The sequence below is a fragment of the Hyalella azteca genome, unplaced genomic scaffold (assembly GCF_000764305.2).
Source record: "Hyalella azteca isolate HAZT.00-mixed unplaced genomic scaffold, Hazt_2.0.2 contig6845, whole genome shotgun sequence".
Taxonomy (NCBI): Eukaryota; Metazoa; Arthropoda; class Malacostraca; order Amphipoda; family Hyalellidae; genus Hyalella; species Hyalella azteca.
The window spans coordinates 209,094-225,530 of record NW_025936987.1 but is presented as its reverse complement, the minus strand read 5'-3'; the positions used below and the strand labels follow the sequence as shown (position 1 = coordinate 225,530).

The following is a 16,437-nucleotide window of genomic DNA, read 5'->3' as shown; positions in this document are numbered from 1 at the left end:
AACATAACTTTCAACTTAAATTATACGTAAACTATTGAGTGTAGCAACCTGAGGACGTTTGTACGCAACAGAGAACATTGTAAAGTTGTCGTACGTGGCGGCAACCATCAGTGCAAGTCATTTTGCGCTCACTAGAACGTATCCTTTTTGGGAAGTAGGCTTGTGACAATATTGCTCCGGTTACTCGTGTCAGGCGGTAGAGGGTTAATATAAGGACACGTACTGCGTAGTCAGATTTAATACATATCCTGAATATCAATATGAGAAAAATTCAATTTGGAATGAAATTTATACTTGAGCAAGTTTGGTTCAATGTTTGGCTACTAACAGACTAGCCGATTAGAAGCGAAGAGCGTTTCATAAAAAAAAATAAACATTTCATTTTACGATTGAAGAATAATTTGAACTAGTTCATTGGCTCAATACTAAAATAATGAAACTACGTTCTTTACGTATTTAATAATCGTACTCTCGTAGTATTATATGGTACGCAATAATACGAATCTATCACTCTTAAAATTTAATGGATCATATTGACTAAATGGTGACGAACTTTTTTGCCCGTAGTATGAATATTCTTTTTGGCTGAATTCAGCCAAACTTACTAGCATAAATCTCTTATGGTCAAAGTAGTGCATCTGTACTTAGACAACCTCTCACACATTACTCTGAGTGACGCTTAAATAGAGCATCTGTATTTAGACAACCTCTCACACATTACTCTCAGTGACGCTTAACTTCACTAACCTTAACCTCGTGAACCAGACTAGTGCATGCACTTCCTATATCAGTTTACATCGCCGTGTTGTGCAGTAATTCTTTGATCACTTTAATTCTTTTCAATTCATTTAGAATTATTCTAAATTATTCAAAAGATGAAAAAATCATTTATATGAACATTCGTTTAATTTAGTTACATACCGGTATATCGGTAGTTAGATATAGTTCAACAAATGACGCTCACAGTACTGTAAGAATGTAAATTATTGCTTCATGATTAATTGATCTTCAACTAATTATTTATCCCAAATAATTGAAGCTAGCCAGGAGTTCAATGAAATTCTGTTAGCTATTAATTTGATATTAATTATTATTATTAATTAATGCATTGAAAATAATATCAGAGTCCCCCTCTAAGAGTGAACAAAAGAAGATAATTTCAGCTATCTCCTTTTCCTATAAATAATGAATTATATACAATATAATTATTGATACAAGATAAGCATGAATTTGACCCAGGATGTGAGAGTGAAGCCTGGCAGTCTGGATCACGTAGTACAAATTTGTTACGTTGTACAAATTTGTATGGATGGATCACGTTGTACAAATTTGTATGAATGGATCACGTTGTACAATTTGTATGAATGGATCACGTTGTACAATTTGTATGAATGGATCACGTTGTACAATTTGTATGAATGGATCGTTGTGCAAACTTTGTATGAATGGATCGTTGTGCAAATTTGTATGAATGGATCACGTTGTACAAATTTGTATGAATGGATCACGTTGTACAAATTTGTATGAATGGATCTCGTTGTACAAATTGTGACACACTTTCTTAGCAACAGCACAATCAGAGAGACAATGCAGCACTGATACGATTTTTAACGAGGCAACTCAGAGAAAGACAACGTATCACTGATACGCATTTTTGCTGGGACTAACCGCGTCATGATGATCAAAAAAAAAGCTAAAAGTGCATGGTTATTTGGACAGTCACACTTATTTTTTTGAGTGCAGAGTTCAAGTAAGGGCCATGTGAGGTCAGCGCTCAAGAAGCTGTTCCGGATTCCAGCAGCGAGAGAAGGCAGTCGCGTAATTTCCTGCAGTATAGCAAGCGTACACTCAGATAAAAGAGAGAGTATTTGTCCGAATTGTGTCATTCCGAACATGTAGAGCCTGGCAAAAAAAACGCATCAGTTTTGAATAGCAAGCGTACACGGAGATGTCAATATGAGTGAAGTTGATTTATTCCAATTTATTTATATATTTATTTATTCCAATTATTATATTTATTTATTTATTATTATTATTATATATTATTTTAATATTATATTTATTCCAATTTGTGTCAATCCGGCCATGTAGGGCCTGGCAAAACGGCGTGTCAGTTCTGAAAGGGTCATAAATTGGACAATCCGACCCATTCATATTTCAGTGTAGATTTCATTTTAGGATTCCTTGAATTTTATATTACAAATGCGATACGAGAAACCTTATAATAAAATTAATACCGGTATATTCATATTCAAGGGGGATTTCTTCGTGGTGAAGGCTCGTGTCAAGGAATATCTAATGAGCTTCAGACGCGTGCTGATCAGTAAAAAAATATAGATCATGATACCAGATTCGGCATTGATCAAACAGAACAGCATTGATTAAACGATATTCAATGCGATGAACATCACTTCCGCCAACGTATCATATTTTTACAACACTTCTCTTCAACTTCACTTCTTGTTGTCTGATACAAATTTTATAATCGATATTTAACACACTTTTATCTGTCCAATCGATCTGAAATTTTGCACACTTGTGTAAAGTCGGAGACAAGGCTTGAATAAATTAACAGAATAATTAATAAAAAAAATGCAATACAATTTTTTTCATGTTTCGTTTTAATATTTAAAAATAAAATTAATTCTTTGTATATGTTTAGCATCGGAGACACTGGCCTAGTGGCCTCTTTAGAAGGGTTGTCTTTAATAAGTAATTTTTAAACGAATATTATAGGTTATCCGCTGAAATTCCTTCCGCTAATTTCTTTAACTCCAACATTCTATGATATTCAATCAAAATTTAACCTATTTGGCCTGTATCGTAGTATTTCTAACGAATGTTTCAGATAATGATTATAGGAGCAAACAAATCTAGAAGCATAGCAGTCCCATAGATTCAAGTTTCAACGTTTAATTTTATGAATCGACGAATTTAAACGAATCGCTAGAATTAGGTTATGCAGAAAGGCAGGCTATGGAGATATAGCAAAAAATATGAAGCTCAAATTAATAACGCTTCACATACCGGCAGGCTATACATTTACAGCTACGTTAAAAAAATTAATGGAGGCAGGCTTCGCTGCTGGAGCTAGAAAGAAAATAAAGGATGGTTGAATGTGACGATACATATGAAGGAAGGAAGCACAGTGCAGTACAAGCAGGCTGTGCACTGTACAGGCCAAGCAATGAGGAAACAGACGACGACTGTACAGATTACTGTACACTGTACAGTTACTGTACACAGTACAGTTCCTGTACACTATACAGTTACTGTACACTGTACAGGTTACTGTAGACTGTACAGGTTACTGTACACTGTACAGGTTACTGTACACTGTACACGTTACTGTACACAGTACAGTTACTGTACACAGTACAGTTCCTGTACACTATACAGGTTACTGTACACAGTACAGTTACTGTACACTGTACAGTGACTGTACAGTGTACAGTCACTGTACACAGCACCGCAGGGCAGGCTTAACGGTGCCAGGCAGAGGGCAGCTGCCGGCCGTACACTCAGAAGAGTTAATGGGTCAAGCTGTCCGAGCAGTGACGTATTTTCTACACGCAGCTCCAACACGCCTTTTTGCCGGGCATAGCTGGGTTTGGATGGCCCACAGAAGGGCAAGAAGTGCGTCGCTTTTTGGATAAAGTCTCTACATTTTTCTGATTGTACAAGATTCAGCACCTTGCGCGAAGAAGCTGTTACGGTAAAATGAACATTTATTATTATTATTATTAGAATATTATTATATTTATTGCAATGAAAATGTATCATTATTAGAATATTATTATATTTATTCTAATGAACGTTTAAGATTACTATTATTATTATAATTATTCCAATGAACATTTATTAACTAAGCAATTATTGACGATCTTTTGGATCTATCATTTAGTGTTCTGGCTTATCACACATACAACGGTTATTTTAACCACACACAAGTGATTATATTAAACAGTGCAATATAAGTACTGATGAACTTGTTATATAATATTCTGGCTTTTAATTTAACGTAAAATGTTTTGATTTAGAATTTTCAACAATAAATTTGTTGGCGTATATGCTACCGATCATACGATACACTCCCCACAGAACTAAACATTGGACTAAACAAAAAAATAAATAAACTAAAAAACAAACTAAACAAAAAATAAACAATTTTTTGTGGCTTAAGAAAGTTTGACCGTTAACATTGATCTTCAATGTTGTGCCTATATTAGAAAATACGCGATTTGTTTTAATCAGATCAAGAAAAATAGCTAGAGCCTGGTTTTAAAATATTTTAAACAAAAAACGCAAAAAAAACTTAAGCCGAATGATATTAAAACAATAAGTAGAATTTCTATGAACGAAAAACGACAAATTTGAACTAGAGCGCAATTAAATTATTGTAAATGATCAAAAATGATAATTATAAATAAATAAAATAAATAATTATTGTTAAAAAACCGATGATTAATGGCTAATAGTGATTATAAAAATGCGAGCCGATAAGTAGAGCGCGTAGCGAGGCAGATTCCCCGCACCCTCCCCCCTCTCCTCCNGGAGTAGCGCAGGAAGACCCCAATACATCAGACTTCCAACTTACTTGCGGTTCAGAGCCAACAACAGTTTCTACCACTACACTGGGAGACCTGGCCGGAGTTGGCCTAATTGATTGAGGTTCCTGGAAAACTAAGGAATTTTCGGGGACACAAACTACCTTACCGACACTTGCATGCACACTAGAAGCTCTCGAGTCACTACTGCGCAAATCCTTTGTTTCGCTCAGATTAACAGAAATAACAGCAGCAGGTTGTGCGTTTTCCAAATCATCCCTGATCCTGTCTCTTATACACATCTAGATGTGTATAAGAGACAGCCCCTATACTCATACAAATGAACGTCAAATGAACAAATGAACGTTTTGTCCAAATATTGAGACATTTTATGCACGTGCCACTGATTCGCACTTTTGCCGGGCCAAACTTGATCAAGATGGCACATAAATGAGCAAAAAATGCATCGCCATTCGGACAAAATCCCACTTATATCATTGAGTGTAGGCGATTAATATACTACTGCAGTATCGTAAGTAATTTCAAAAATCTGAAATAGTAAAAGATGTGTGGAACGAATACAAATAAAATCGAATCTGTTGAATAACTCAAGTGACAATGAAAATGACGGATTTTAGCAGAGTTCCAGGTAGAAAATACATTTTGAATATAAAAGAAAATACTACTAACACAAATGAAATGAGCGTAAGACATTCAACGATACTGCCTTCTTCTGTTAACTAGTATGCTCATCCAAAACATTTTATCGTCCCCCATTAAATGAACGATTTCAATGGCATGATAAATAAGTCATGTATGTACACACTCTCGAGTACGAGCTTGCACCCATATATTTATTTCAACGTTCACACAGAAAGGCGGTACACCCATTTATTTATTTCAGCGTTCACACAGAAAGGCGGTACACCCATATATTTATTTCCGCGTTCACATAGAAAGGCGGTACACCCATATATTTATTTCAGTGTTCACACAGAAAGGTGGTACACCCATATATTTATTTCCGCGTTCACATAGAAAGGCGGTACACCCATATATTTATTTCCGCGTTCACATAGAAAGGCGGTACACCCATATATTTATTTCAGTGTTCACACAGAAAGGTGGTACACCCATATATTTATTTCCGCGTTCACATAGAAAGGCGGTACACCCATATATTTATATCAGCGTTCACACAGAGGCGGAGGAGCCGGAATAATGCGAGCTTTCGTCACTTCGCGGTTACCGCACGCAACGACCACAGACATTCGCTGCAACGTTGGACATTTGCTGCAAGAATGAGACCTAAGTGATGCTTCGAGAACAGAAATGCGGACGTATATATGTTCAAGAATAAAATTAAATTTGATAATATTTGTATTCCACTCAAAAAAGTTTTTTTTGTCGAGTGAAACCTCAATTATTAGTGATGAGACGGATCAATGATGAAAATCGTCGCGCGTAGTTCAATTTGTGAAGAACTAATATGGGAAGAAATGATTCTATTCAATCATACAGAATTAATGCATGTTCGCCAAAAAGCAGCTCGGTTTTTCACGCCACGAACGACAAAATAACAAGTTTTTCAGGAATTGTTTCCTACCATTAAAGTTGATAAAAAATTAGATCAGTACTCACTGTAGCTCATGAGTGACAGAGAGCGCATTTTCTCGTCCGTCCGTCCGTGAAGTCACGGACAGAAGGACGGTCGGACATGACGAGCACAATAGACCCTTTTTCCATAAATGAGAAAATGCGCTAAAAATGAACCGCATCACTAGAAGAGCGAGCCTCTTCATGCATTCTCCCAAAGTTTCCAAAACATGCACGCTATATGATCGCCGCGTGTCTTGTTTTCAAGCCATATTGGCGTATAAACAAGAAGCGTATACAACAAGCGAATTCAACAACAAAACGGAAAGTTTATATTATAGCGAAGCCGATGGCATATAGCGGAGCCAACGTTTTGAAAACACGTTCAAATATTTTTGATTATTCTCAGAAACTGTGTGTTGTTTATTCGGCCTAGGTATATTTTCGATAACATTGGAATGAAAGGTCCGCTGTTTTGATTACTAAAAAATTAGAAATTTTGTTAGAAATTGGTTGTACTAAGAATAAACATGACTGAATTAGCTGCAAGATCTAAAATATTATCAAGAGCTTCAAAATGATTGCTCTTTAACAGGCGTTGTCGTCTTGAACTATGATTCCAACTATTCTTATTCAACACGGAATGACCTTATCAACCATAATGACCTTAATGACACATTTTCAAGTTATGCGCCTTTTCTCTTAACATTTACTAGAAAAAATACATCAAATTTTCGGATGCAAGACTCCACTGACACCACAACGATACTCTATCGCCACCCAGCACGATTGTTGCAAGTACTTCAAACTCAATCACTATAGACAAAACAGGCGCGGGGTTCAATCTCCATTCAACTCGGTTATTCGAGTTATTCGAAATAAAGGAACTAGAGACAAATCCGGCACAATACTCCAACCGACACGTTTGTTCCACGTATCACGAAATAAAGGATCTATAGACAAATCCGGCACGAAACTAAATCTCCAACCGACACGTTTGTTCCACGTATCTCTAAATATAGGAACTATAGACAAATCCGGCATGTTTCATTAACTTGATGGGAGCTGCGACTGCCGCGGCTTCACGAGGTCACGTGACGAAAATCCTGCATTGAACAACCTATGATACAAATTGCCAATTGACAAACTCTTAGCCACTCGAGTTAGGATTTTAGAACCATTTACTGACTGTATCTTTTAAAATTATTCAAAATTAACATTTCTAACTGTATCTTTTAAAATTATTCAAAATGAACATTTCTAACTGTATCTTTTAAAATTTTTCAAAATCAACATCTTTAACTGTCTTTTAAAATTATTCAAAATGAACATTTCTAACTGTATCTTTTAAAATTAATGAACATTTCTAACTGTATCTTTTAAAATTATTCAAAATTAACATTTCTAACTGTATCTTTTAAAATTATTCAAAATTAACATTTCTAACTGTTTCTTTTAAAATTAGGTATTCAAAATCAACATTTCTAACTGTATCTTCTAAGATTATTCAAAATGAACATTTCTAACTGTATCTTTTAAGATTATTCAAAATGAACATTTCTAACTGTATCTTTTAACATTATTCAAAATGAACATTTCTAACTGTATCTTTTAACATTATTCAAAATGAACATTTCTAACTGTATCTTTTGACATTATTCAAAATGAACATTTCTAACTGTATCTTTTGACATTATTCAAAATGAACATTTCTAACTGTATCTTTTAAGATTATTCAAAATGAACATTTCTAACTGTATCTTTTGACATTATTCAAAATGAACAGACTGAATTTCAATGCAGTTTGAGATAACGATCTCTGCGTCATCTACAAGACAATTGATAATATTATCAACTAAAATCGTCCTATGTCCACGTACAGATCATGTTGAAACAACTTTGTGTCAAATAATTGTTTCAGCTCGTATACTAAAATAGGTAAATATATTCGAAAGTAAACTGTTCATTAAAGGTGTTACAGGAACCTTACCTGCTGAACTCCAATAATTTACGCGTACAGAAGCACCTAGCTATGGGGCCAATTATAATGGCTTAGTTGTTAATGAGTTTAGTCAATGGTTTAGTTTAATTAATGTCTTAGTTTAATTAATGTATTAGTTTGATTAATGGCTTAGTTTAGTCAATTGTTTAGTTTAGGCAATGGTTTAGTTTAATTAATGGTCAAATAGAGCTTCACCTGTCGGTGATGTTATCGATGTCCTCGGTCTGCTGTGCGAGGGGCGTGTCGAGGTCGAGGTAGGTAGCGTAGTCGCCCTCCCTGTACACCTGCAGGCACGCGTCATCCAACTGCACGAGATACGCAAGCATTCACTTAATATCAACACTAATTCAGCCTTATTTGTTTACATTATATGTTATACAGTCACTAGATACTAAAACTTATATGATTGACCTGCATATGAGAAGTAAAGCAGGCTTGCATCGTCCAACTGCACGAGTATACACAATCACTAACTTATTACACTTACTGTCAACAGGAACTAGCAGGCTGCATTTAATTAATTTACAATATATTTATTTATTTATTGAAGATAAGTGGTTACCCCAATGGCTCGAGGAACAGCTCGAAGTATGAAGTACAGTCAATGAATATTACTTAACTCACCAGGGACACCTACATACGTAATACAAATGTTATGTACCGCACGTTTAACATCAACATTAACTTGTAGGCTAGACGCATTTACGTGATGTGAAATTTAGAATTATAGATATCGCTTAATCTTACTCGACTTATTAGGAATTCCTTCATCAGTATTACTACAAAAGCAAAGAAAAAATACTACACATGCCATCTCCAGTGGCAGGTAAACATCGCAGAGAGGAATCATTGAGTTAACCCTTAGTCAACAGACAGTAAATGTCGTTCCAAGGCCTCTACATATGAATAACATTTACGACGCGACAGTTGATACATCAGAAGAGAAAGAGCTATTAAAAAGTAAAGACTTTATATCAATACTAATTGGCAAGCAGCGCGTTTCCTCAATTTAGTGTGTACCGTCACTGGAAGAGGTCCAGCTTACCAGGGATGCCAGCTTTGTCCTACAAACTTTAATTGAAGCAAATTTCTGCTTTGAAAAATAGTGAGAGTCCTTCCATCACCTATTAGACGAGTCTCTCAATAATGGCAACAAATGCGCAAGATCACAAGCGTATAATGGAGCCCCGGATATTACTCAGGGACTGCAAGCGTGACTCATGCACAGCGTGATATTACTTTTTTATTTCTTCCTTGATTCTACAAGCGTGCACAACCACTTATATTTGGGTCAAGCAAAATAGATTAATCTAAATTCATGTTTTATAATAACTCATGTACAGAATTCCAGCATCTAAGAAGTATCGATAATGCAAATGATGTAAAATTATGCTTTGGCGATCATATCGAGGACGCATTTCCCGTTGAACCGTTGAATAACGTGATATGTGCATCCGCATCTATCTATGCTGAACAAATTTACCATTGATCAAAAATGTTCCCGATAAACGAATTGAAAAGTGAAAATACTTACCGAGTAAATGATATGAACTGTAGTGTACTCAGTGTTCTTACATCAACAATTCGACATTACTTTCCCTCTCAATCATCAAGCCAGGTCAGAAATCGCTGGCAAATTGGCCGCGCCGACGCAGTACGTGGTCGAGCACATGAGCAAGTTATTCACAACGGAACCTATACGGAAACTCCAATTATTGGCTCAGTTAACCCTCTACCGCCGTTTGTCACTCTCCGGGAACATGACTTTCAACTTAAATTATACGCAAACTATTGAGTGTGGCAACCTGAGGACGTTCGTACGCAACAGAGAACATTTTAAAGTTGTCGTACGTGGCGGCAACCATCAGTGCAAGTCATTTTGTACTCACTAGAACGTATCCTTTTTGGCAAGTAGGCTTGTGACAATATTGCTCCGGTTACTCATGTCAGGCGGTAAAAGGTTAAGTAAAGGAATCTGACAATTCCCAATTAAAAACCCCGAGTGGGTTTTTCCGCACCAATATTAATCAGGGTTTAGATATTGATGATGATTACAGGTGGTAAATACTAGCATGCTGCGTTGGTCCATCTGTTATAATATTATAACCGCTTGAGTTGCAGATCAGTTTCGCGATATTTCGTCGAGAGTGTCGCTGGTTCTTACGTTCACAAATTATTTCTACAGAAGTTACAAATCAGTCGGGCGATAAATAGTACTACAATGCGTTGCTGGTTATTACGTTCAAAAGTTTCTTCTACACGAGTTGCAGATCAGTGGACCGTTAAAGAGTTAAGCGTGTCGCAGCACAACGAGTTGTCTGGCGGAGAGTCTCGCCGACGACAGCTGTTAGGCGGTGCCATCTTTGCGGAAAGTCGGAAAAACGTCGGGCATCCGTTACAGCAGCCGTGGCCGTTGCTGCAGCGCGCGTACAGAGGAGGACTTGCAGCGTTATAAATGCGCTGACGGCGTTTCGAACACCATCGTCATTACGTGTTTCATAGTATTTAACATTTTATAGTATTTTTTCAATTATTTTTTATTTATTTATTATTATTTATTCATTTTTTATTATTTCTAATTTATTATTTCATTATTTATTTTTTAACATTTTTATAGTATTTGTATTTAACATTTTATAGGACTAAAACTGTAATGTTGTAGCTGCACACGTACCGGTAACGTTTAATGCGCAACAGTTGCAAGGTTTCAATTGGTAACTATTTTTACCGTACGGTACTTTGTATCAACTACAGCGAGAAACTGAATGTTAAAAGATACAGTAGGTGAGTGAAGTAATCGTAGGTACTCAAAATAATAAGCGAGATCGCTTATTGTTGTGAAACTCTTTCACATTCATTGTCCTAAAAAGTCACATTTCTTACCACCTCACACGACGGTCACAGCTGGTTGCTGAACTATATTGCTCTGTAGATTCAGAACTTTATGGGTAGTTCAGAAGTGAACTATATTGCTCTGCTGATTCAGACAATTTGACGTTAGAATTAGAAGATAAATCAACAGAGTTAGAAAAGGTTGGGTCAAGTTCAGTCTAAGTTAATTCATGTTTAAATATTTAAAAAAACTTGGCTGACTGACCTTACCCCAGATTCCTACAGTATATAAATGAGAATTCTACAGATTCGGCAAACTGACTGCCGATTCCATTGAATCGGCAATTCCGCGATTTCGGCACGACACGTACATTAGAAACATCGGTACAGAATAAGAACTAAGTATACTTAATTAAGAAGAAAATATACCATTTCCTCTGAAAAAAAAAACAGCATCCACTTGTTAGCATGCAATTCTCGTTATTTCCACATGTTTTACTTAAGTGCAAAGAATAGTAAAAAGAACGATGTAATAATAACTGACCCTCTATTTTACGTGAACAATAAGTTAAGGGTTTAAATAGCAGTGTTCAAGGACACTGGTAAAACGCGACGAGTTTTTGTGAAGATTTCCGGAGCAGACGCAGCTCTGAACGCGATGCAATTTACGCAAAACGTAAACTAAGGCGATGCTGTGTTTATCTTACAAGCGTGCAGATGCTCTGAAAATGCAACATTACCAGATGTTTTAAGGCATTGGACACTTTCCTACAAATACACGATATACAAATGTCCTGTGGACATTTGTACATCGTGTATCCTGAGAGCAATATACGAAGAAATCGCGACTAAGATCACTCGAGTCGGAATAAAATTCGGCCATCTCCAGTTTCAATGCATTAAAAATAATGAATTTACAGTTTTACACAATCATTCGGAAAGTTATTTTACATTGCACGCAATAAATTGAACGAGCACAGTTGGTGATCGATCCATTGTATAAACATTTCAGAACGAGCGATAAAACTCGCAAACTTCAACCGCACAGATAAGATATCGGGCGATAGCTCGATGTTTGATTGCATTCAACAACAATTATTTTGAACCTGCATTCATTGCTTCAAATCTTGAAATATTCACTAACTTATATACAGTATACCGTAGAAAAATTAATGTATCCAAAATTATACATTAATGACGCTTTGAAACATGTAGACTACACATTTGTAGTTAATGAAATCGTTAAAAACTAAAAAATCTACAAATAATTAAAGTGTATAACTTGAACGGATTGTGTGCTTTGATATGTTAGCAGAACTGTTGATAGTCAAACATTAAATGCATTTGCAAGATTCAGGAGCACCAGAAACAAAAACTACAGCGATGCACGAGTACTACAGGAAAAGAAAAACCTCAATGGTGTGCAGATGCAGAAAATAAGCTAAAAACGTACGTTTTGCGGTGCATCAAGGAGCCTGTGAAGCGCGTGAAGGTGATCGCTGAGAGGCCGATCCGTAGCAAAAGTAAAAAGCGCAGGCTGAGGCGGCAGCAGCAAACTGCTGGCGAAAGCGAAGGGGTCGATATCGTTGATGTAATGTACACCGCACGTGAGAGTGCTAGGTGTGGGAGATAATCGTGGGGAAGATGTAGGTGAAGACGAAGGTGTGAGCGGGGGAGACAGTGGCATCGAATCCGCCGATAAAGTAGGGGAAGATCTATCACTCATGTTGTCGTCAATTGGTAATACGGCGTCCGAATGTGTATCCTTAATGTTAAAGGTCAGTGGATTGTTCATTTCGTTAGATTTGGAATTAGTTGAACCGGTAACAACTGCCACAGAGGCTTTGACCTCTGCATCATGTTGACTAGAATGAGTGACTGTAGTCGATGCTGCTAATTCAGATGGACTTGAAGAGACCAAAGTTCCGCTCATGGAAGAAGAGGTGACTGGAGTAGCGCAGGAAGACCCCAATACATCAGACTTCCAACTTACTTGCGGTTCAGAGCCAACAACAGTTTCTACCACTACACTGGGAGACCTGGCCGGAGTTGGCCTAATTGATTGAGGTTCCTGGAAAACTAAGGAATTTTCGGGGACACAAACTACCTTACCGACACTTGCATGCACACTAGAAGCTCTCGAGTCACTACTGCGCAAATCCTTTGTTTCGCTCAGATTAACAGAAATAACAGCAGCAGGTTGTGCGTTTTCCAAATCATCCCTGATCTCAAGGATGCAAGAAGGAGTTTCATTTTGTGTTCTTTCATCCGTATTTTTTACTCTTTCATGGACAGATGAGATCGTAACAGGTTCAACCACTGCAGTAGCTCTGTAATACCGAATAGACGAGTCGTCTACCTTCACAGATGTAGATGAGTTTGTGTCACTTTTTGAAACAGGAAGTACATTTACCGTCGAGACTGAATCAGTTTTGTTAGGAATTGTAGTAGAAGAGCTTGTGGAGTTGATAGGAGAGTTTTCGTTAGCATTTATCACTGGTGAAGAAGAGATGGAAATAGTGATGGCACTATCGGCAACCGATCCACTACTAATAAGATCGGGGCGTTGTCGACAAATGGTTGTTGATATCCTATCAACAGCGTTAGCTTTCATAGTCGAAGAGATGATTCTCGGGGCACTTTTGCCTGAACTTTTAGAGTTTTTGTCATTATCTTTGATGTTTGACACGTTCTCACCGTTCTTGCCAACACAGTTTTCGTCTTCTGACGCGGTAGGTAAGTTAGAGTGCAACGCAGAGGAAGGCATCGCAAAGATTACGATCTCTCCATATGGTACACTCTTTCCATCTGTATGAATTTTCTTTTATGCTACGATATTTGGATCCACATCTTCTAAATCATTATTAGAAACGTATAAACACACCAAGAAATCTTACATGCTTCAAATATTTTCTTTATCTTCATCTGCAAAAATTTACCAACGTATAAGAAACGGCATATATACGTAATACGTTATAGCCATCCATTGAAAACATAGAAATGTATGCTACAGTCTAACTATATAGCACGCATTTTTGTTGAAGTTCAATGAGCAGCTTACGAATTGCGTGCGAAGCCTGAAGAGACATACGTAGTGCTATTTATAGCTCGACACAACTACATTAAATATAACTGGCATCAATGATCCATTGCGCGGCAACGATCTTCAATTTACAGTTTCATTTTAATTGGTCTGGGAACTGTTTAGTGCTTTAGTCTTATAGTAACTAACTACTAGTTCAAAAAACTAATTTATTTGAGAAAACTGAATCCCATGATTTTTTCGTGAATCCCTTCAGAAAACAAATAGAAATTCTTCACTCCACGAACCCAAGGCTTCAAAGATAGAAAAGAAAATAATAAAATACACTAAATCGGATAATGAATTGAAAATTTTCTCAAAAAATGACCTCTAAAACCAAGCAACTTTGCACTGACGTTTTAAAAGCACCAAGTACGGCAATCAATCTCATGTTTTATTTTTTCACTGAGAGCATTTGTTTACGGTTGAGACGAATCGTGCAAGCCATGTAGCGTAAACTAGATCACGAAGGATTAGGCAAGCAAAACTTCATACTTCGTTATGCGGCGCTTCGTTTAGGTACCTCGGCTTCACTTTATCGCGGGGTTTTGGAGAATAATCGAAGATAGAAATCATTTACAGATCTTCGCTAGTTCGCGAGTTTCTGGAGACGCCGATCGGCATATTTTAACAGCCCGTGAAACTTGATCGGCAGTAAGAGATTACGCAGAATAAAATGACACTATAAATACAATAAGACAATAAATTCCCTATCGCGGATTTCACCAATCGGGGCCGAGGTAGGTACGCAACACCACTGGTAGGCGAAGGATTACTTTCTGCACTGCGTCACCAAGGTTAGGTTTACCGTATACACCTACACAGACAATAAGGAATAATTGCCTGGACAAATTTCCTTATTGTTTCAGCAGTTTGAACGCTTGATCTGGAACATGATCAGATTATTACAATGAACGGATCATCAGACTGACAATAGGTACATAAAAACGCGCGGGACTAAAGCTCGAAGTTCGGTTCCAACGTTCGAGGACGTTTACTGGGAAGGATTCAGCATTCAGGTGAATTTACGCCCTAGTAGCCAATTGATTTAGGAGTAGACTGTGGAGGCGAAATTGCTAGAATTTCATAGAACTGAATTTCATTAGGTATAGTTATTCACGCCTCACGGTACTAGCTAACACGAACCGTAAAACTTGATTTAAGCTTAATAACCCTAGTATTTTATTAGCGGTAAGAACAAGTCATCTACGAAACACTGTAATTAAAACAAGAAGGTAGTAATGATCTTAGCTCGACTTGCTAAGCCAACACGAGATTACTTAAAGGTAACTTCGTGAGCTTGAAAGATACATTGCAATGCTTGCATCGAGTCCGAGAGGCCCAAGGGAAACGTGCGATTTTTCAGAAATCAGTTCAGTTTTAATTCCCTGATCTAGGTAGTTAATAATTTCATTCAATCTCTGTTTAAAAAAATGCAGGGATCAATGATACTTTACTTGTCTACTCATAGTCATTAGATTTAAAACGGGAGAGTCTCTACAATAGTCTCTGCTTTGACACTTGATAAGTTGATTCACTTGATTGCACACGAGATAACATGAGTCCAGTAATATTATGCACACACCAGCTTGGCTACACGAGAGAAGTGCTTAGGTACGCGGTGCCAGAGGAGCTGTATGCTTTTTTGGAATACGCCGGCCTTTCACTTAGCTCTTGATATCAGCAAATAAAACATAATTAACATACATCACTGGGTAGCTATAGCAGCGTGAGTGATAGTAATCGCGTTATTTCCAAGCTGAATAAAATCTAGGACAAGTATGGCTTCTTGGTTGCAAGAATGAGCACACCGAACTGTCCACTGGCCAGGGTCACACGGAGAACGAGCGAGCGCCCATCACACCTCACCTCACAACGGCTTGATGGTCACTGACTATTAAAATTCAAAGCGGAGTCGCGAACGTGCAAGAGCCGCAACGACCGGTCGCTTAGGACTGACCGAGAAATTATTAATGGCGGGTAACGGATTAACGGGTAACGATAGAAACTTTTTTTCCTGACTGATTACATAGGCATCACTTCAGCTATTATTAGTAAGGCAGCGGGACTTTTTTACAGCCAACGAATCTTCTGTTTTAAGAGAGAATAACCACCAAGAAAATTGTTATTAATGTACTCATCAATTAAATTATATAACTAAACTAAATATTCTCGATAATTTATATTTACTAATATTAAACTTTTAATTTTAGCTCACCCCTTCTTTGACGGCCTTGATGATCTCAGCTCGCAGGGCTTCTCTCTTCTCCTTCTCCCTGCAATAAGTTACGAAATGAACTTAAATTAAATTGTTTATTACACGGTTAATTATATGCCATATTGCATTGAAATTAATGAACATAAAATCGTAGGAATAA

General features: G+C 37.1%; 1 protein-coding gene across 1 annotated transcript in view; it reads right to left on the bottom strand.

The window, feature by feature from the left end:
- Positions 1 to 16,437, bottom strand: part of LOC108677762 (serine-rich adhesin for platelets) — a gene marked incomplete at its 3' end in the record, with an annotated part of 50,628 nt that overhangs the window by 16,513 nt on the left and 17,678 nt on the right. Inside the window, exons 7-8 of the mRNA XM_047881014.1 lie at positions 16,278 to 16,335; positions 8,341 to 8,450 (exon numbers count right to left, since the gene is read on the bottom strand). Coding sequence (XP_047736970.1) covers positions 8,341 to 8,450; positions 16,278 to 16,335 — 168 coding nt within the window. The remainder of the gene's footprint in view (positions 1 to 8,340; positions 8,451 to 16,277; positions 16,336 to 16,437) is intronic.